Raw genomic sequence first — 21,169 nt, 5'->3', positions numbered from 1 at the left:
GTGAACTGAAAGGTCTGCCTCATTGCCAAATGTTCTGAAATTTTCGATGTGTTGGCCTTATGGATGCCACATAAAAGTTCTGCCACTGAGCCACATTCCCCAGCTCACTTTTCTGTGTTTTGTTGAGATATGGTTTCACTATGAAGCTTGGGCATGCCTGGCTCTTACTATGTAGCCTAGGCTAACCTTAAACTCACAACAGGCCTCTGCCTCCACAGTCCTCCACAGAATTACAGGAGTGAACCACCATGCCTGGCAGTGACTGTCTCTTGGTAAAGCAGGAGTTTTACTAAGCTAATAGTATGGGAACTCCTGAGCTGGTATGAAGCTGGGCAAAGGACTTGCTACAGTGTTAAATTATCCTAATAGTCTGAGGTGGACAGATAGGACTAGACTCTTAAAAACAAAAGTTCTGTGTGTGGGTGTGGGTGTGTGTACTTACCACTATCTCTGTATGGAAGTCAGAGGACAGTTTTCACGAGTTGATTCTCTTCTTCCACTTTATGAGCTGAAGATGTTGAACAGCTCAGGCCATCAAGCTGATGAGACACCTCACAGGACCCTTTGTTGTTTGTTGTATATATAGGGTTTTATGTATCTCAAGCTGGTCTCTAGCCTCAAACTCAGTCTTAGACCAGAGGTTTGAGAATTGAGAGTGGTATTACTTGTTATTTTCTTCTCATGTAAAATTAAGGTATTTATTTGGTAGCTGAGAATGTAATTTAGTAGAGCGCTTAAGTACCACCATGCACAAGTCCCTGGGTTCCATTCCCAGAACCACATGGCGATTCCTGTAATCCCAGCACTTGGGAAGTGGAGGCAGGAGGATCAAGGTCAAGGTCATCCTTGGCTACACTGGAACTTCGAGGCCAGAGACCAACCTAGGTTACATAAAACCCTGCCTCAAAGAAGGGGGGGTAAATAAATTAAAACATTATAAACACAGGGTCAGTGAGATGTCCAGAAGGTAAAAAAAGTGCTTGACACACAAGTCTAATGACACAAGTTCTATATCTAGAACCCAGAGTGGAAGGAGAGAATTAATGCCTGGAAGTTATTCACTGACCTTCACACATATGCTGTCAATCACCCTTCCAATAATGATGGTGATGGTAAATATCCTAAATGAAATTCCTACATTCTAGTTGGATATCTGTTCTATTCTAGCCATTATTTGAGGGCTTAAGATTCTATTGTGAACAAAACAGATTCCTATTTTCTGGAGCCTGCATTCTTGTGATTAAATTATAGTAGTTTAATAATTCCCTCTTTCTTTTTTCAGGATAAAATAACGATTACTGATCCTTATCTCAGCATAGTTGTCAGGATTAAATATAAAAAAAAGTACTGACTGTTAAGACTTCTTAGGCTAGCTGGGTATGATATGGTATGTCTGTTGTCCCAGCATTCATGAGACAGAGGCAAGGAAGATCACCATGCCTTCTAAGTTTGAGGCCAACCTGGCATATACAGTGAGTTCCAGGCTAAAAAAAGAAAGAAAAAAGGCCAGGTGTAGTAATGAATGCTTATAGTTCCAACACTTGGGAGATAGAGACAGAATATCAGGAGTTCAGGGTCATTCTCAGCTTCATAGGTAGTTTGAGGCCCACTTTGGGTATATGACATCCTGCCTAATATCTACATGTATATGTTCATGTACATAAACACTCATCCATATGTACATATTAGATTCTAGATATTAGAGAAAATTAGCATTAAATCATAATGAGATTCTACTATAAACCTATCAAGATGGCTAAAATACTTTTAAAAAAATTAAGTGGACAGTACCAAGTGAGCAATAAGAGGCATCAGAATTCATGCTAATAGGAATGTAAGGTGATAAAGCCTTTCTGGTAGTTTGGCAGTTTCTTATAAAATGAACATGACTTGCTATATGTTCCAGTAATTCTCTTTCTAGGTTTTTACTCTATCAGGTAAATTAAAATTTATATCCATACTACAAATTATATATGATTTTCTTTGAACAAAGGTGTAAGTGTTACAACTCTGAAGAGAAAGCTATCCTGGCAGTCAGGAGCCAAGGAAAACCACAGTCAGATGGCACGACAAGCCTCACACAAGCGATTTATTGGGAAAGACAGAGGGTGACTGCCTCTACTTGGAAGAGAAGCAGCAAAGAGCTAGGCAGGAGGCAGGCTTTATGTAGGGTTTCTTGAGTGGGGGGAGGTGGAGCTTTCCAGGGTGGCCTGGATTAGTGGGATTCTTGGGACAAGCTCAGGGATTGATGGGATTTTGTAGCCTGATCTTGTTTTTTTTTTTTTTTTTCTTTTTCCTTTTTCTCCTTTGTAGGGCAGAGCTTGGCTACCTGCCTCTCAAGGGACTGGTAATGGCCATTACTGCAATTAGAGTAGTCTGGAGGTGGGGTCTGGCTGGTATCTCATCTACATAGTGAGTTCATAGCAAGCCAAGGCTATATAGTGAGATCCTGTCTCAAAAATAGAGAAGAAAAAAATTACAGTGTGTAGTGAGATATTCATCCCACCCACACTGACCACGCCCATTTGGGCATGATCACAGGTGAGGACATGATGGAGGGAGGACTAGATCTGGGGTCCTGGATCCCAGAGCACTATCTTGTTTCTGGTCCGTCCCAGGGAACAGCCTGGGAAGATCCTTGGAACTGGAACCTGCAGTGGTCACCCGCCTCTTGTGTAAGTGCATTCTCCCTGAGTAAACTTCACTTAACCTGTACTGAGTCTAGTGAATCTTGATTCCCATGCAATAACAGTGACTCCATTTATATGGCATTCTGAGAAAGGTAAAACTCTAAGGCTGTAAAGTAGATCAGTGGCAGCTAGTTGGTATGAATATAGGGAAAGTTTAATAACAAAGTCAACATTATGGAATGAAAGAATTGTTCTGTGTCCACCCAGATTGTAAAAGTCATTATACAAGTCTAAATATATATTAAAATTCATAGGGCTATATATAAACTCAAAAACTTCATCTAGTCATGTTAAGTAAAAGATGTTTCCCCTGCACTTCCAGCCTTAACCAGAAAAGCTTCTCTTTGCAGTGATGATCTCAGAGACACCTGGGTGCTCAGGCACTGAGAGTGACAGCTGAGTGCTCAACCCTGCACAGGGATTTATACCATTCCTCTAAGGCTTGAGGATCCTGTAGAACTGAGGGAGGGGGGTGTAAGAGTCAGCAGATCAGAAGAAGGGCACAGCCATTGCAGTCATGACCTCACAGTGGCTATGATTATAGTGGGCCTGAGAGATGACTCCATGGTAAGGGCACTTGTGAAGGCTGTGCAAACCTGGCAACCTGAATTCTATTCCTGGAATCCACATAAAGGTGGAGAGACCAGCTTTATAATGTTGTCCTCTCACTTCCAAACACAAGGTGTACTTACAGTATGGCACCCCACCCCGTCTACACACACACACACACACACACACACACACACACACACACACACCACTACCACCACCACCAATAATAATAATAATAATAATAATAATAATAATAATAATAATAATAATAATAAAGAAGAAGAAGACTGGGCTTATCAGCAGTCACTTGTGGATCAGAGAAGGCCTCATGAGCCCTATGATGAATTATTGGCTACTGGTGGGTTAGTTCCAAATCTATGGTCACACAGAAGATCTTGATTTAACTCAGTGGATCTTAAACAAAACAAAACAAATAAAATAAAAGACTTGAATGTGGGAAAGGAACTTGGGGGTGGGGAGGTGGGAGGGAGATTAAAGTAATGGTTTTCAATAATCAGAATTCACTTAATACATGTATGAAACTGTCCTTGCCAGAGTGGTAATGGTAAGAAAGCAGGCATAACAGCAAGGGCTACTACTTCTCTGTAAGACCCCATCCATGCCTATATATATATTTAAAAGGTCTGGATTCAATAAAAGGTCTGAGGCCTAAATTTCTCTGTATGAATCCAGAAGGATAGAGGAACTTAAACCACAATGACATATTATAGTGCTGCTAGAGATATATTGGAGTTTTGCAGATTAGAAATAACATCTTAGCTGGAGGCAGAGGCAGGCAGATCTCTGTGAGTTTGAGACCAGCCTGGTCTACAGACTGAATTCCAGGACAGGCAGGGCTATTACACAAAGACTTAAAAAAACAAAAACAAACAAACAAAACCAAAACTAAACAAAAAAAGAAACAGACATCTTGGGACTAGAGAGATGGCTCAATGGTTAAGGGCACCCACATGGCTGCTCAAAACCTTCTGGATGGTAAAGTCATGGTAGGCTCTGAGTATGGACAAATGTTGGGAGCTGCTGCTGCCAGGTAGAATTTGGTCTGGAGAAGCAAACCTAGAAGGGAACTGTCAGAAGAGCATTTGCACTAATCCAAAGGGCAGGCAGAAATTTGGATTTGTTGGGAAGTAGTATTTATGTAGGAAGAGAAGAGGAAGTGCATTTAGTATGGGCTAATTTAGGTGAGGGAAAGTAGCAGGATTATACATAAAATTATGACTATGATTACTAATAATAATTGATATTCACCTTCAGGCTTTGTGTCTCATTTCCTTGTAGCCAGATAACTGTAGACAACCTTCCCCTGCCACTAGTCTCTTCCTTACTTACTTCCACTGTGTCTACTACCAGTAATCTTCCTAAGCTAGATTTTGGTTTTGTGTCTTCTGTGTGGTCTCCTCCTGTTTCTTCTGACTTCTTGGGCCTAACGTTCATTCCCTTCAGATCTGGCCTTATCTTCTATTAGATTCTCTAGACATAGCTGCTACCACTTTGGTCTGGCTCTGTTCTCATTTGTGTCATAAACATTTCAAACTATGTCCAGGCCTTTTCTTAGCGAGTGTGCCTCTCATCCCTTTGTCTCTGTCATCTTAGCTGTCCTTTGGCCTGAGTCAACCACTCAAGCAAAGATGGAGGACTTCCTGCAGTGTGCCAGCCTCATCAAGTTAGCAACACTGCTGAATGATGTGCTGTCATGGCATGATGAGATGGCTAATTTGAAGTCCATTTTGTTGTTGGAGTGGTGATTTTCAATATTGTTGTTTTGTGTGTTTTGGTGCCGGGGATTATTACATCCATGAACTTGCTATGCCAGGCAATTACTTTACCAGTAACCTAAATCCCCAGAAAATTTGGAATTAGAACCTACTATGCTGTACAGGACAGCTCTTACTAACTGTACCATCATATTAGAAAAGGGAGAAAACCCAAAGATTTAGTACTGATTGCATGCCAGATACTGTGCTTGTGGCACTGTATACATTATATTCTAAAAATAGTTATTCTTGTCAAATACCTGAAAAAATAATGCCTTCTAAGTTAAAGTTTTTCGCTTAAGGTCACATAGCCACTAAGTGGCAAAACCAAGTTTTGGAAACAGGCCTATTTGCAACTATTCTTTCTGCTAATAGTCTTCCTTCCTTCCTTCCTTCCTTCCTTCCTTCCTTCCTTCCTTCCTTCCTTCCTTCCTTCCTCCCTCCCTCCCTCCCTCCCTCCCTCCCTCCCTCCCTCCCTCCCTTCCTTCCTTCTTTTCCTCCTCCTGCTTCCCCTCCCTCCTTCCCTCTCTCCTTCCCTCCCTCCCTGCCTCCCTCCCCTACTTTCTCCTTTTTCCCTTCCTTCATTTCTTTCTTTCTTTCTTTCTTTCTTTCTTTCTTTCTTTCTTTCTTTCAAGATAGGGGGGTCTCACCATGTAGCTCTGGCTGTCCTGGAACTCATTTTGTAGACCAGGCTTGCCTTAAAGTCACAGAGATCCACCTCTCTCTGCCTCCCGAGTACCAGGACAAAAGGTATGCACCACCATGCTTGCTGCAAAACAATTTCTAATGAAATGCTAAACTGAATGGTATCGACTAGATTCTTTGGAATTGAGTGCTGAGATAAGGGAGATGACTAAGGATGGGAAAGTCAGGGAAGGTACGTGAAAAGTGAGACTGCTGGCTCATTCCAAAGGACACTGATGTGACACAAAGGTTTACATGGCAAAGCTTCTTAAGCAACTGCACTGGGGCAGGGTTTCTGGAAAAATCAAGCCTGTCTATTTGAATACTGGAATCACTAAAATGCATCTCTTTGTTTGGTAAAGGGAGTATATTCACAGGGATGTATCACTCCCATATGCCCAACTAATACCAGCTGATAAGGTGTGTGGTTTCATTCAGTCTCCAGTTTCTCTGTGAGCTAGAAGTTACTAAGTGTATTTAAAGATGGTTAAAGCATGTGAGTAGCTTTCCTTTGCTTATTTAATTAAATTCTTACAGTGCTCCCATAATCTGGCTGGGAATCATCTGAGTGGTTCATGTTATGCTGTATTTGTTTCTTTACTATATGCTACCACTATCCCAAGCATGCCCTTCATAATCCACCACAGTGCTTTTGTTATAGATGAACGTTCCCCTGCCTTCCATTTTGCCTGTAAAATTTTCTCACTACCAAGGCCTAAATCAGGTTTCTGAATCTCAGCATAATTGGTGTTTTGGGCTAGATGATGATTCTTTGTTATGGGGGCTTTCTGCATTGTAGGATAGCTTTAACATCCTAGCTCTACATAGCATAGGCCAGTAGCAAACCTTTCTCCATCCCACTTGACTGCCCAAAAATATTGACAGCTTTGAATGGTAACCTACCTAAGGAATAATTATTATTACTCTGCTGAATACGACTCGTTTAGAAAAAACTTTCCCAAGAAATCTCCCATACTGTTGGAAGTAATCCTTCCTCTCTCAGGTTCCAGAGAACTTGGTGTGAACCTTCCATTTGGCATGCTCTGTGCTTTGTGTTGTAACTAGTTGGGTTCATCCTCATCTGTCCCACAAGACACCCTGAATTCTGTTAGAAGGCATGAATCATTTATGGGTTTTAAAAAGTTGTTTTTTTTATTTTGTGGGTAAGAATGCTTTGCCTGCATGTATATATGCACACCACATGTGTTCCTGGTACCATGGAAGCCAGAAACACTCACTGAGTCTCATGGAACTGGAGGTACAATGTGTTGTGAGCTGCTGCTGTGTGGGCACTGGGAACAGAGGCCAGGTCCTCTGTAAGAGCAACAAATGTTCTTAACCATTGAGTCATTTCTCCAGTCCTAGTGTGGTTTTTTGTTTTTTGAAACAGGATCTATCTATGTAGCCCAGGTCATGAAATGCAGTCTTCCATTCTTGGGTACCTCAGTGTACCCTTCCCTCTCCCACTGACACCCTCCCCACTGAGTCCATTCCCATGCCTTGTGTGTATGTTACCCACTCATTTTAGCTCCCTGCTCCCCTTGCAAGTTGGGTGGGTGGTTATTTACTGGAGCATGGGCAACTTATCAGTGATTACACCACTGATGAAAGTGACACACTACCCCTAAGTAACCATCAACTGCCAGTGGTACCTCAGGGAGGGTTGGGTCTTATGGCCTCCTCCACCAACCACGATGAAATGGAGACATGTCCAATATTGTACAAGTCTTGTGCAGGCAACCCAGCTGCTGTGAATTTATAAGTGGAACAGCTGACATCTCCAGAAGATGTCTCTTTGCCCTCTGTCAGCTTTTACTTTCTTTCTTCCTCTTCTCTACAATGACCTTGGTGGGCTTGATAAAGATGTCCTGTTTAGGGCCAAACACTCCACTGTTAACTCTCAGTTAAGAGTCTACATTAATCATCAAGTGCTGGGGTAAGAAGCTTTTCTGATAAAGGCTGAAGGTATCAGCATAGGTTTCTGATAGATGCATATTGGTTGGGAAAGTAAGTTTTGAACTTAGTTTGGAGACACTTTTCTTACTTTGTTGCATTTGTTTTAGTTTTGTTTTTGTATTTTTGAGATAAGGTCTCATGTAACCCAGGCTGGCCTTGAACTCATGGCCTTCTGCTGCCTAAGTGCTAGAAGCGTCTTTCTGCTTTCCTGATTTCTAACACACATCCAATTGCAGTCACCCTCTTATTCCCTATCTCATGGGGTAAGATGGTGCCTTGCTATTTATTCAGACAAAGTATGGATTGAATTCTGCTTAGGCCTTTGGGACACAACAAGTGATGATCATCATAATAATAATCTTCATATGAAACCTGATTCTTAGGTCAAGGAAATGTTCTTTCCTCATCATTCTCCCATCCCCTGACAGGGTCTTACTCTGTAGCCCAGGATAGCCTTGAACTCTAGATAACCCCTAGCCTCCCAAATGCTAGGATCACAAACATAAGTTAAATCCTGTGTGTGTGTGTGTGTTCTTTAGTTAGCATTCAAGGTAATGTGTTTCATTGTAATATTTTCATATATATGCATACATAAATACTGTGTTCTTACTTTCCTTTTATTGCTGTTCCCTATCAACTCTGCAATAAAACAAGTTCTCCATAATATAGCCCTGGCTGGCCTGAAACTTATTATGTAGACCAGGCTTACTTTGAACTCATAGTGGTCCTCTTGCCCTCGGCCTCCCAAGTGCTTGGATTATGTGCATGAGTCAACACACCTGGTTCATAGTCAGTTTATAGCTTGAAACGTTGTATTAGTTCTTGGCCAGCTGTCTTTGACAAGGCTTCACATGGCCCTCCATAAAAGGCCTCTGTGGGTGAAAGGGAATTACCATTAGGTCTCTCAGAGTTTCTTTGACATTTTTTGGAAGCAGAAATGTAGAACTACTAAAACATCCAGCCTTCATTTTTGTGATTTCTTAAACTTTAATGATACTGACATTTTAGGACTTTTATTTAACTTAGTGTTTTTGAGTCAAGGCCTCACATTTTGTAGCTCAGGCTGTCCTGGAACTCATTATGTAGCCTATGTTGACCTCAGACTTATGACAGTCTTTTTGCTTCAGCCTATGAAGTGCTGGGATTACAGGCATGAATCACCAAATTATTTAGACTTTAGAAAGAGAGTCTTACTATGTACCTCAGGCTATCCTTGTTGTATAGCCTAGACTGGTCTCACACTGACGGCCTCCTGCCTCACCTTCTAAATACTGAGATTGCATTTGTGCACCATTATATCAGGCTTTATTCTTTAGTAAGTGGCAGCTCACTGTGTTGCTTTGGCTGCCCCAAAGTAGTTTCAAGTCAGCCTCATGCTTCAGTCTCTTGAGAAGCTGGGACTTATGGGCATATGCTACCAAGCCTGGCTTAGATACTGACTTGCAATTTTTTAAAATTACCAATTGTGTGTGTGAGTATATGTGTGCTCACACTTGAGTACCACAGCTCACATGTAGAAGGAGGACAAGTTGCAGAAATTAGTTCTCTCCTCCTATGTGGGTCCTGGGGATCAAACTCAGGCTTGGTGGCAAGTGCCTTTACCCGTCTCACTGACCTAGACCTAGATACTGACTTTTTAAAAGTCTAAGCATGAGCCAGGCATGGAGTTTATGCTGGCCAGTTTTATGTCAACTTGATACAACCTAGAGTCATTTTGGAAGACGAGACCTCAGTTGAGTATATGCTCCCACCAGAATGGCCTGTGGTGCGTTTTCTTGATTGATGGTTGATGTAGGATGGTCCAGCTTACTGTAGATGGTGCTACCCCTGGGCTGGTGGTCCTAGTTCCTGTAAGAAAGCAGACTGAGTAAGCTTTGAGGAGCAAGCAACCTGGTAAGCCTGATTCCTCTGTGGCCTCTTCTTCAGTGCCTACTGCCAGTTTACTACCTTCTTTGAGTTCCTGCCCTGACTTAACCTCAGTGATGGACTGTGATTCAAAACTATAGTTGATATAAACCCTTTCTTTCCAAGTTGCTTTTGGTCAAGGTATTTTATCAAAGCAATGGAAACCCTAAGACAGTGGCTAGCTAACACCTTTTATACTAGCAATTGAGAGGCAGAGGTTAGGTGGATTTCTGTGAGGCCAGCATAGTTTACATGTTGAGTTCCAGGCCAGACAGGGATACACATTGAGACCTTTTCTCAAAACAAAACAACAAAACAAAACCCAAGTCTGAGTATGCCCTTTAGAGTCTGTCCTGAGTGAGTTTTTTAGTTGTTAAGGTCAAGTATTCCTCACTTATGAAATTGAGATGAAGATTAGATTTTTTTTTTTTTTGCTATTGGCAAGCCCTATGGCTAGTTAGGCAGAGTTATAAGTGGTCTGTAACAGAAACACTAGTTTGTTTTGAGACTAAATGTAGCCCTGGCTGACCTGGAACTCACTAGATAGACCATATCGACCTTGAACTTGCATTGTTTCCCTCAACTCTGCCTCCTGAGTTGAGTACTGGGATTATGCCTGTAGATAGGAGTACAGTTAAGGGCCGAGTGCTGGTATTCATCGAGAGCTGTGGGATTTTCAATAGGAATCAGGTGTGGTGATCTAGTATGTGCTGTAGGGGAAAAGATACATTTTCAGTTGGCACTCAAGCAAGGGTCCCAGTTGGCAGACACATGGAGCCACACATTTCAGAGAGTAGGCATACTTTACAATCTGTCTGGGTGACTTGCCAGATCCAGGATGAGGCAGCAGCTCCCCCAGATGGCGTCCCTCATGCTTCCAGGAAACCCAGAAGGTGGCTTGCTTTGACAGACAGGGAAATTCTTTCTCACTAAGCAGGCTGTTGTTTTCCTTCCTCCTTTCTTTGTTGTAGAGTTTGCTTTGTCTCTTCTGGATGGCAATCCTGCTGATGACGGGTTTTCTGTCTGGATGTGTATTAGTGTCCTGTATTTCTTCTCATGTGTACATACATCATTTTGTACTTGTGTGGGTATGTGCCTGTCTGCATTTAGATTTGTCAGTGTCTAACAAAAATCAGAGGAAGAAGAGCAAACTAGGTCAGGGATCAAAAAGGTTAGGGACAAAAGGTTATGCCTACAGCATGTGCGTCCTGGAGGTAAAATCAAAGTTCCAAAGTTGCTGGTAATATAAACAAAATCAGGGTTCTACCAGGTTGTAGGCAGATTTCTAGTATCACCTGGCAGCCTGGAGTGGTGAAGCCAACACAAAGAAAAACAAAAACAAAAACAACAAACTTGTTTTAGGTATTAACCCTGCTTTTGATTCTTCCTGTCAGGGAACTTGTCAGCTAGCTCACAAACCCAGTTTCCCTTTAGATCTAACTGGTTTTGTCTGTTTGTGTATTTATGCAGTTCTTTCTCCACGTCTTTGTCCATATGTATATCATGTGCAATGTGAGTCACAAATATTAGGAAGAATTGACTTCCAATGTAAGGTCTGCTTCACTTGAGGATTAATGACCTCTCTATTTGTTCTTGTTTTTTTCTCTCCTCACGTCCACACTCTCCTTCTTCCTTCTTCACATATTTCCTGTCTGCTCTGAGCTGGGTGCTGAACATACAAAGACTAGTAAAGCAGACATGCTTCCTTCCTGGGGAGATTTTTATAGACTACTGATGGGCATGGTGGCACATCAGTAATTCCAGTATTTGGAAGGTTGAAATTGGATACCAGGAGCTCAAGGCTGCTTTCAGCTACATAGTGACCAGGCTTTGTGATAAGAGATTGAGGTCAGTAAAGGTAAAGGCATTTGTTGCCAAGCCTGATGACCTGAGTTTGATCCCTGGGACCCACATGGTGGAAAAAACCGAACTAACTTCCACAAGCATGTTGTGGTGCATGAATGCATGTACTTACATACATACATACACACAATAAATAAGTGTAATAAAAGTTAATTTACATATGCAGATGAACTCAACATGTTTTTGGAATGGAGAAGAAGGGAAATTCAATGAGTCTTAAAGGTAGGAAGCCAAAAACACGGCCAATCTGGGAGACAAGAGCAGGAAGGTGCCTAGAGAAGTTTCTTCTTCTCTAAGTTAGGGAGATCAGTAGTAGATATCATCAGTATGAAGCTCAAAAGAGATACATGGGTATAAAGGATCCTGTGTGAATCGGAGCCATACACATAGTGCAGTAGTAGTGTTATCCAGCTTCTGTCCATTTCCTTTCAGTGCCTAATAGCCATAGGCCTTCTCTATGCAGTTCCACATAGCTGTGCCCCTTAAATTTGTTATGTGGACAAGGACAACTTCTGATTCTACCACTTCTACCTCCCAACTTGTGGGGTTACAGGTATGTGTCTTTAGTTGGTACAACATTTCTCATATGTTCCCATATTTTTCTTTACTTTAACCATGGTTTTATAGTTTGCATGTGAAGTATTTTTCAAAACTGTATAGAAGGTTTGGTTTTTAGATAGTGGTACTTCTGAAGTGGGATTGATGATGAGGGGAACTTACTCATCATTGGCTTTAACCTGTTGAGTTAATAGCTGAGTGGAAAGGAGAGGTTGAGTTAGAGGAAGGAAATCACTAAGGGCCTGCCTTTGAATGTTATTCCTTGTCCCTAAGACCTGTCTGTCCTCTTTTGCTGTTTTTTGACCATCCTAGTCGCTCCAAGACTTTCATCATGAAAGGGTGTTGGATTTTGTCAAAGACCTTTTCTGCATCTAATGACATGATTGTGTGGTTTTTGTCTTTCAGTTTGTTTATGTGATGAATTATATTTATTGATTTATGTCTGTTGAACCATCCCTGCATCTCTAGGAAGAAGCCTACTTGATCATAGTGGGTTATCTTTTTGATATGTTCTTGGATTTGGTTTGCAAGTATTTTATTGGGAATTTTTGCATCTAAATGCATAAGGGAAATTGGTCTGTAATTCCCTTTATGTGGTTTGGTTATCAGTGCAACTGTGGCCTCATAAAATGAACAGGGCAGTGCTCCTTCTGTTTCTATTTTGTAGAATACTTGAGTATTTTCATTAACTCTTCTTTAAGAGTGGTATAATTCTGCATGAAAACCATCTGCCCTTGGGTTTTTCTGTCTTTTTTTGTTTGTTTGTTTGGGAGACTTTTAATGGCTGCTTCTATTTCACTAGGGGTTATAGGTCTGTTTTATTGCTTATCTGACCTTGTTTTAACTTTGGAAGAAGTATGTATCAAGAAAATTATCCATTTCTTTTAAATTTTTCTAGTTTGGTTAAGTACAGGTTTTTAAAAATATATCCCTTAGGATTATCTGGGTTTCCTCAGCATTTGTTGTTAAATTCCCCCTTTCATTTCTAATTTTATTAATTTTAATATTTTCTCTGCCTTTTAGTTAATTTGGATAAAGAATTGTCAACTGATTTTCTCAAAGAGCCAAGTCTTTGTTTCACTGATTCTTTATATTTTTTGTTTCTATGCTATTGACTTCAGTCATGAGTTTGATTATTTCTTGCTGTCTACTCCTTTTGGATGTGATTTCTTCCTTTTTCTAGGACTTTCAGGTGTGCTGTTAAGTTGCTAATATGAGATCTCCCCAATTTTTTAATGCAGGCACTTAGTGCTTTTGAACTTAACACCTCTGGATGAGGCGAAATCTGCAGTTAGCCTACCTGTTTTCCTAGCCTGAGTGGCTTAGTGGTTCCCAAAGAATCTCTTTCTCGGTTTTACTGGAGACTTGATCCATTTAGCTTTTCATGGTACTGAGCTACAAGTGCCTTCTATCCCAGCAGTTTTTATAAATACCCTTTCTTTCATTCAGGCATTAGCCAAACTGACACAGTTTAGCTTCTGAGATCAAAGGAGATTGGGTATGTCCATGATGGTATGGATTAGACTGCAAATATCCTTTCTGATGCATTCTGTCCAGTGCTGTATATTCATCCTATTGACCCCAATTAAGATGATGTTCTTTTCTCTCTGAGGAAATTCATTCTAATTAGTGATCTATTTTTGTTCTGTCATAAAACAAAGGGCACCAACCAGTAGTCCTTGACCGTTTTGGATACTTTGGCCCTAGTAGTTTGCAAGACTGGAGATGTTAGAGTAATCCAGTCTTTGCTGTTCTGTCCGGGTGCCTGGAAAGCTGCAACATTAGATGTTGACTTTAGGATTTGACCGTGTCATATACCTAATATTATGGTGTAGCATCAAGCATGATTCCATGCTAAGGGCTGCCCTTTATCTTCACCTTCTGTGTGCTTTTATATGTGCTGGTATTGGAAATAAAGAAAAAAGAGAAGATATTGTTGCTGTTTTGGAAGAAGTTTCCTAGTGGCAGGAATCCGGGAATCAGTTGAAGTTGCTGTATTATCTTAAGTGAATAGAATGAGTCACAGCAGAGGAAGACCCAAGTTAGCTTTATTTATGTTCAGGATGACCACTGGAAAATGACCTGGATCTAAACAGATAACTAGGTATGGTCAGGAAAAGGTGGGGAGTGAGGGAGTACATGTACAAAACATTGGATTGATGAAAAGGCTGGTACTTTCAGAGAATAGGAATTTATTACCATCAGGAATAGGAGAAAGAAGCAGTTGATGGTCTAATAATGTCAGGTAGGGCTCAGACCATAGATGGTTTTACAAAAAGTCTGTCTAGTTTCAATTGAAGGGGGAGTTAGAGTTTGCAAAGAATCCCAGTGTAGAACAGAAAGAATCTCTGAAGTTAGTAGACAGTTGTGCCTTTTCTTAATTGCAGATCTTCCAGCACATTGGCTTTTGTTAGCAGGCACTGAGGAAATATCCATCTTCGACAACCTCTATGGGAGTCTCTTAGATATGAGTGATCTGCATTATTATAATAGTAGTTCCTAGGACTGTAATTACTTAGTTATATTATCCTTAAAAGACCCTCTCCACGCCCCATACTCTTATTTTGTTTCAAGTACTATTCTAAGCTGTTATCACAAATTAACTCATTTATAAGTAAGTGGTTTATGTATGAGGGTTTTGTTGTTACCTCCATTTTGCAGGTGATATACACAATGCATTGAAAGTAAGTGGTAGACACACAATTCAAACCAAGGCAGCCAGCTTTAGAAGCAAAATCTAATTTGAACTTCAGCCAGTATAACTCTCTTAATGGCTAAGACATCTGTCCAGAATTCTGTGTGTTATAGGATAAACTCAAATAAGAGACATCCTTTCAGTTATTTAGTAACTCGGTATCTTGCTCTGTGCCAGGGCTATACTTGTAGATGCGTGTAGTGAGCTAAATTCATTATTCATTTAGGTATTCTAGGGAATTTACAAGGTAAGTGAATAAAAAGATAAAGGATAAATATAGTCTCTATTTTTGAGTTGCTAAGGGAAAGTAAGAAGGGACTAATTAAATAGTAATTATAGTGTTGTGGGAGTACTGTCATATATGTGTACTTGAGAACTAAGGGAACAATTTCAATTAACTTACCTAGAAGTGTGAAAAACTACACAGAGGCAGTGATTTTAACAGGTATAATGTTTTAATAGACATAACACGTTTCATGTGGAGGGTGTTTTGTGGAAAGGCTTGGAACTATGAATGTGCATGATATGCTCAAGGGCCTGAACTAGCTTGATCTTTCTAGAGGGGGTTAGTCGCTTTGGAAATAGAAAATAAATATTTTAGGGTTTACCAGTAGCAACTACTCAGTTTTTTTGTTTTCTTTTTTTCTTTTTCTTTTTCTTTTTGTGATAGTGTCTCACTATGTGGTCCTGGCTATTGCAAAACTTGCTATGTAGACCAGGCTGACCTTGAACTCATAGAGATCTGCCTGCCTCTGCTCCTGAGTTCCAAGATTAAAGGTACTTTGCCATCACCCTTGGTTTCAGTTCTACTTTTGTAGTGTGAAATTAGCTATAGCTACTGTGTCAATGGTTTTTCTTACTGATTGTATTCTGTAAGGTTTTACATAGTGGGACTGGGAGTGCTCAGCTGTTAGAGGCATGCTGGCCCAGCATGCACAAAGCTCGGGGTTTGATCCTCAGCATCACATGTACTAGACATGGTGATGGTAAATGCTTGTGATCCTAGCACTCTGGAGGTGAAATCAGGAGAATCAGAATTTCAAGATCATCCTTGACTATATAACATTTGGGGCCAGCCTAGGATACATACTAGCCTCAAAATGAAAAAATATATAAATAAAGAGATTATAAACTGAATATGGCTTATTATAGCGGTAACATCATGACCCTTGGTCTAGCAGGGAGGGAGAGTATAAAGGAATGTCAGTGCCAGACTGTGAAACCAGGGCTGTATCTTGTAAGTAATGAGGAGCCATGGGATTTTAAATGGAGGGATTGGTTCAGTTGGATTTGTATTTTATAACGTTTATTCTAGTAGTTTTTGTTTTGTTTTGAGACAGGGTCTTATGTAGCTCAGGATGACCTTGATTGCTGATCCTAACAACCCAAGTATTGAAATTATATTTGTGCACCACTGTGGGGTCCCCTTTGTCCTCATGGTCCATTGGCCACCAATTCATGAGGACAAAGGGGCAGATAGCCTATGACCACAGTGGAAACAGCCTTCTAGGAGACAGCTTCAGTGAGACAGCTCAACTTTATTTCAGAGTATAGGGGATATGTAGGATTGAGATGGTAGCTGAGGCAAACCCTCATTTGCATTAGGTGGCACACTTCTATCTATAGCTGGATTAGTGGCAGCATGGCCCTATGAAAATAGCTAGAGTATGTTACTTAATTACCATGTATACAGCAGGGGAAGGGAACTGTGTCAAGGGTCATCCTTAAGATAAGTCAGGCGTTTGGGCCTAGAGACATCTCTAGATAAGGCTAGGTAGAGAGCAGGAAGCCTCCACTGGGGTGGGAGAGGGAAGTCCTTCATATTGTGCCGACCCCAGGGAGAGCTGCTAAGCTGTGGTAGACTGCAACCTCTGACCTGCGGAGCCTCCCAGCAAGAGATTTATATATATATATTTTTTTTTCCGGTTTTTTGAGACAGGGTTTCTCTGTATTGTTTTGGAGGCTGTCCTGGAACTTGCTCTGTAGACCAGGCTGACCTCGAACTCACAGAGATCTGCCTGCCTCTGCGCCACCAACACCCGGTTTGAGATTATATTTGTGCATCACTGTACCTTTCTTCATTATAGTATTTAAGCTGACAGAACACCTAGATGTATAAAGATGAGTGAGAAATTACTATTCTTGCTGGGCAGTGGTGGCACATGCCTTTAATCCCAGCACTCAGTAGGTAGAGGCCACAGAGAGTTCCAAATTGAGTTCTAGGACAGCCAGGACAGTTACACAGAGAAACCCTGTCTTAAAAAAAAAAAAAAGGAAAAAGGAAAAAAAAAAAAAGAAATGACTGTCTACTCCTAATCTTTTGGCAAAAGCTGGTGAATGTCACTGAGGACAGTTATTTCGTCTCTGAAACATTCCTATCCTAGTACTTGGTGTAAATGGTACTTGGAGGTGTGACAGCTAAAATGAGAGTCCTTAAGCTCAATGTGTTGGCACTTTTGTAATTCAGTACTGAGAATGCTGAACGGTCGGATCACATGTTTGTGGCTAGCCTGTACTACATACCAAATCCCTGCATTGAAAAACAAACAACAGACTAGGCAGGGTGGTACATGCCTATAATCTCAGCACTTGGAGGTGGAGGCAAGAGGATTGGAAGTTCAAGGGGAACGTCAAAATACAAATAACAAAAGCAGAAAGGTGAACCATTGCTAGATATTTATGATATGAAGGAGAGCTGAGAAACTTGCGGGAGGAGTCTGTAGAGATGCTATGTTTGTGAAACAACAGACATGCAGGAAGATCAAGGGTGAGAGGCAGAGGAAGGAGGTAGTGGTACTAAGTGGTCCCTCTGGAGAGCTGCTCAGATCCCTGCACCTGAAGACGTGCTGCTCTTCTGGCTTTAAGTGAGTCCTGTCCCTGAGGAGGCTAGCTGGGCCTGTGCCAAGGGAATCTAGAGCTGTGTTTTCCTTCTTCTCTGCTACCAGCCTCAGGACTTCACTAGCGCCTGGGATCAGCTTTGTGCTACCTCATGGAAGAGCACTTTTCTGAACTCATAGAGCTAAATATACCTAGTGACAGCTGGTGCTTTGGCACTTAGGCGAGCTACTGAGCTGTCATTCTAGCCAATGCTACATTCCCCGTGGTAAGACAAAACTTGTAGGGCACCTCCTTGGACCTTCTTGAGAGAGGAGATCCTTGTTCTGAGCTTGAAACAGTAAATTTTTGTTTTGAGAGCCCAAACCTGATTTTTTTGTTGTTGCTTTTTATTGCTTTTAAACATTGTTCTAATTAAGACCAGCTATTTTCTGGATATATGACAATGTTTAGAGTAAAATATGGTTAATGCTTATTTAAAATATAGTGGGAATTGGAGTTTTAGTCTAATATAACATTATTATTATTATCTTAATATTGTAGTATATACTTGCAATTCTAGCATGCAAGAGGCAAAGGCAGTAAGATTACTGCAAGTTTGAGACCAGCCTTGTCTACATATTGAGTTCCAGTTCTAGGCTAGGCAGGTATATATAATGTAGCGAAGGATAACCTTGCGTATTTGCTCCTCCTCTTTCTACTTCCTTCCCAAGTGCTGGGATTGCAGGTATGCATTGCTATGCCTGGCTAAAGAAAACAATTCTTGTATATTTCTGTTTATAACTGTTTATAATTGGTTAACTGGTAGCTTTTGCCAGGGTTTTGAAGGGAAGATAGATACATAACAACTCAGATAGGAATACACACTGGAGCTGTGGGAACATAAAAGGTCATCTTTGGTCAAGATATTTCTGTTTTCTGTATTTCCCTACTTTTGAGTTATGCTTTAAAGTTTAGGAGTGCTTTCGTGTACACATGCCTCTGTGGGGCTGAGAGTCTCACGTCTGAGCAATGTGAACTGTGTAAAATGCAGCATAGAATGTGAGTGGTGGGAACACGTGCTCTTCAGAAGGCCCCCGGCCATCTTGTTGCACGAGCATGTGAACCCGGATTGGAGCCAGGAGGCTGAGGCTTGAACCCTTCATTAGCTCCTTAAATACAACTCTCCAGCCTCCACGTTCCCTTTCCATTTAGATATGGGCAATTGATATTTCCCTCAATTTTAAGTAAAGCATGAAGAAAGACATCTTCATTACCTGCTATATTTCAGGCGGCAGAGATGGTAGTTAAGGGCATACATTGTTCTTCCAGAGGACCTGAGTTGTCCTGCTCCAGGGGGATCTGATGCCTCTGGTTTCTCATGTGCACAAACACACACAGAGACATAGATTTAAAGATTGCATTTGAAATGGAACAGTTCACACAAAACTTTATCAGTTCCCATTCTCCATTTCTTTTCTTTTTGTTTTTTGATACAGGGATTCTCTGTGTAACCCTGACCATCCTAGAACTCACTCTGTAGACCAGGTTAGCCTTGGACTCAGAGATCTGCCTGCCTCTGCCTTCCAAGTGCTAGGATAAAGGTGTGTGCCACCATGCCAGGTCCCATTCTCATTTACTATTTAAGTAACTAGAGTTGGGGTGTGTGTGTGTGTGTGTGTGTGTGTGTGTGTGTGTGTGTGTATTTTTCAAAGACCAGGTATCACTGTAGAGACCTGACTGGCCTGAAACTCTTTATTTGACCAGGCTACCCTCCCACTCACAGAAATCTGTCCTCAGTGCCCTTTTTCTTTTCTTGTTTTTGAGACAGGGTTTCTCTTTGTAGCCCTGGATGTCCTGGAACTCACTCTGTAGACCAGGCTGGCCTCTTAGAGATCCGAGATCCGACTGCCTCTACCTCCCTCCTGAGTGCTGATATTAAAGGTGTGTGCCATCATGCCTGGCCAAGCTTTTTTTTTAGATGGTTTTCTTTTCTTCTTTATTTCTTTTACTTTCTCCTTTCCTCCCTTACTCCTCTTGAATAATTTAAAATAAACTCTTTTACAAACAGAGTTCAAAGCCATCCTCAACTATATAGCAAGTTCCAAATTAGCCTGGGATACTTGAGACTTTGTCCAAAAACAAACAAACCAAGGAATTGGAGCTCCTAGAAACATAGCTCAGTTAGTAAAGTGCCTGCCATACAAGTGTGAGGTCCTGAGTTTTGATGCTGAGCATACATCTGAAAGTTGAGCACTGCAGCACATATCTCTACCTCCAGGGCTGTTGTGGGTGGGCAGTTGGATACCTGGAACTTACTAGTCAGTCAGCCTAGCCAAATTGATGATTTCCAGGTTCAGTGAGAGACCCTGTCTCCAAAAGGTAAGGTGAATGTTGACCTTGACTTCTGTAAACACATGTACCTATATGTTGTGTGATATTTTGTTTGTGTTCTGACAAATAAAGCTTGACTGGAGATCAGAGGGCAGAGCTAGCCACTAGTTAATCATAGAAGCCAGGTGGTGGTGGGACACACCTTTAATCCCAGCACTCAGGAATAGAGAGAGGAAGTGATAAGGCAGGCCAGAGGCAGGCAGGATCTGAACCCTTTTTGGTCAGAGAATTCAGAGTGGTAAGAAGTCACTGGTGGTTGCTGCTCTGCTTCTCTGATCTTTCAGCTTTTACCTCAATATCTGACTCCAGGTTTTTATTGATTAATGCTTCACCCATATGTACATGTGTGCACATGGATGCACAAACATACTAGACATTTTAAAAATGTTAACTCTCCTTTGTTCCCTGTTATAGCTTGTTGAATTCACTGTCATTCTTTCTGTAATTAAAAAGAGAAACAGTACAAGGGAAGAATTCTAACCTATCTATTTTTTCATATGAAATATATAACAAAGCAAAAAATTTTCTCTTTGGCAATGAAGATATTCATATAATGCCTACATGTAAAAATGTATGGATAAAGGGGTTTACTGCATGACTCCATGACAAGATTTTTTTCTTTCTTTTTTTTTCATTTTTCTCTTAAATTTTATTTTATTTTTAGGGGAGGGAAATGGGTGAGATCAGGAGGCATGATGTGAAAGACACAATGAATAACTAAAAAGAAAGTTTAAAAAAGAGTGGGGTTTGTAAGTAATGCGTTGGGAATGTGTATAGCTGGAGATAGGTGACTTATGTGGAGATCTTGGTGGGCTGGTTCACAAGTATCTTCTGTGACTTATATGCGTTTCTCTTGCAGTTCCTAAGGGAAGACCTCAATTACCATGATCCAACAGTGAAGCACAGCACCTTCCACGGTGAGGATAAGCTTATCAGTGTGGAGGATCTGTGGAAGGCATGGAAGTCATCAGAAGGTAATGGGCACCCTCGTCTGTTCTGGTTGTCAGAGGTTTAGAGAAGAGAGGAGATTGGGCTGGAGGGATAGCTCAGCAGTTAAAGGCTAGGATCACAACCAAAAATATAAGAGAAGAGAGGAGATGAATAGATACCTGACCTTAAAAGGACATGAACAAAGATGCTTAACAAGATGTGAATTTCTGAAATTATTCTATATACAGTCATGTAATAAGACTGAGTTATGGTCATTAAGCTGGGAAAGGGATTTGAAGTTGTCTTTCATCAGGATGTCTTGAATTCCAGCCTAACTCAACTTCTGTCCTCAC

General features: G+C 41.1%; 1 protein-coding gene across 5 annotated transcripts in view; it reads left to right on the top strand.

Annotated features, from left to right (window-relative positions):
• Stim1 (stromal interaction molecule 1) overlaps nucleotides 1-21,169 on the top strand; it is a 157,930-nt gene that overhangs the window by 92,479 nt on the left and 44,282 nt on the right. For all 5 annotated transcript variants that reach the window (XM_013116343.3, XM_013116342.3, XM_005074061.4 and 2 more), the window contains one exon: nucleotides 20,746-20,860. In XM_013116343.3, coding sequence (XP_012971797.1) covers nucleotides 20,746-20,860 — 115 coding nt within the window. The remainder of the gene's footprint in view (nucleotides 1-20,745; nucleotides 20,861-21,169) is intronic.

This window comes from Mesocricetus auratus, unplaced genomic scaffold (genome assembly GCF_017639785.1).
Source record: "Mesocricetus auratus isolate SY011 unplaced genomic scaffold, BCM_Maur_2.0 Super-Scaffold_4256, whole genome shotgun sequence".
NCBI classification, from domain to species: Eukaryota; Metazoa; Chordata; class Mammalia; order Rodentia; family Cricetidae; genus Mesocricetus; species Mesocricetus auratus.
This window is presented reverse-complemented; position numbering and strand designations above follow the sequence as displayed.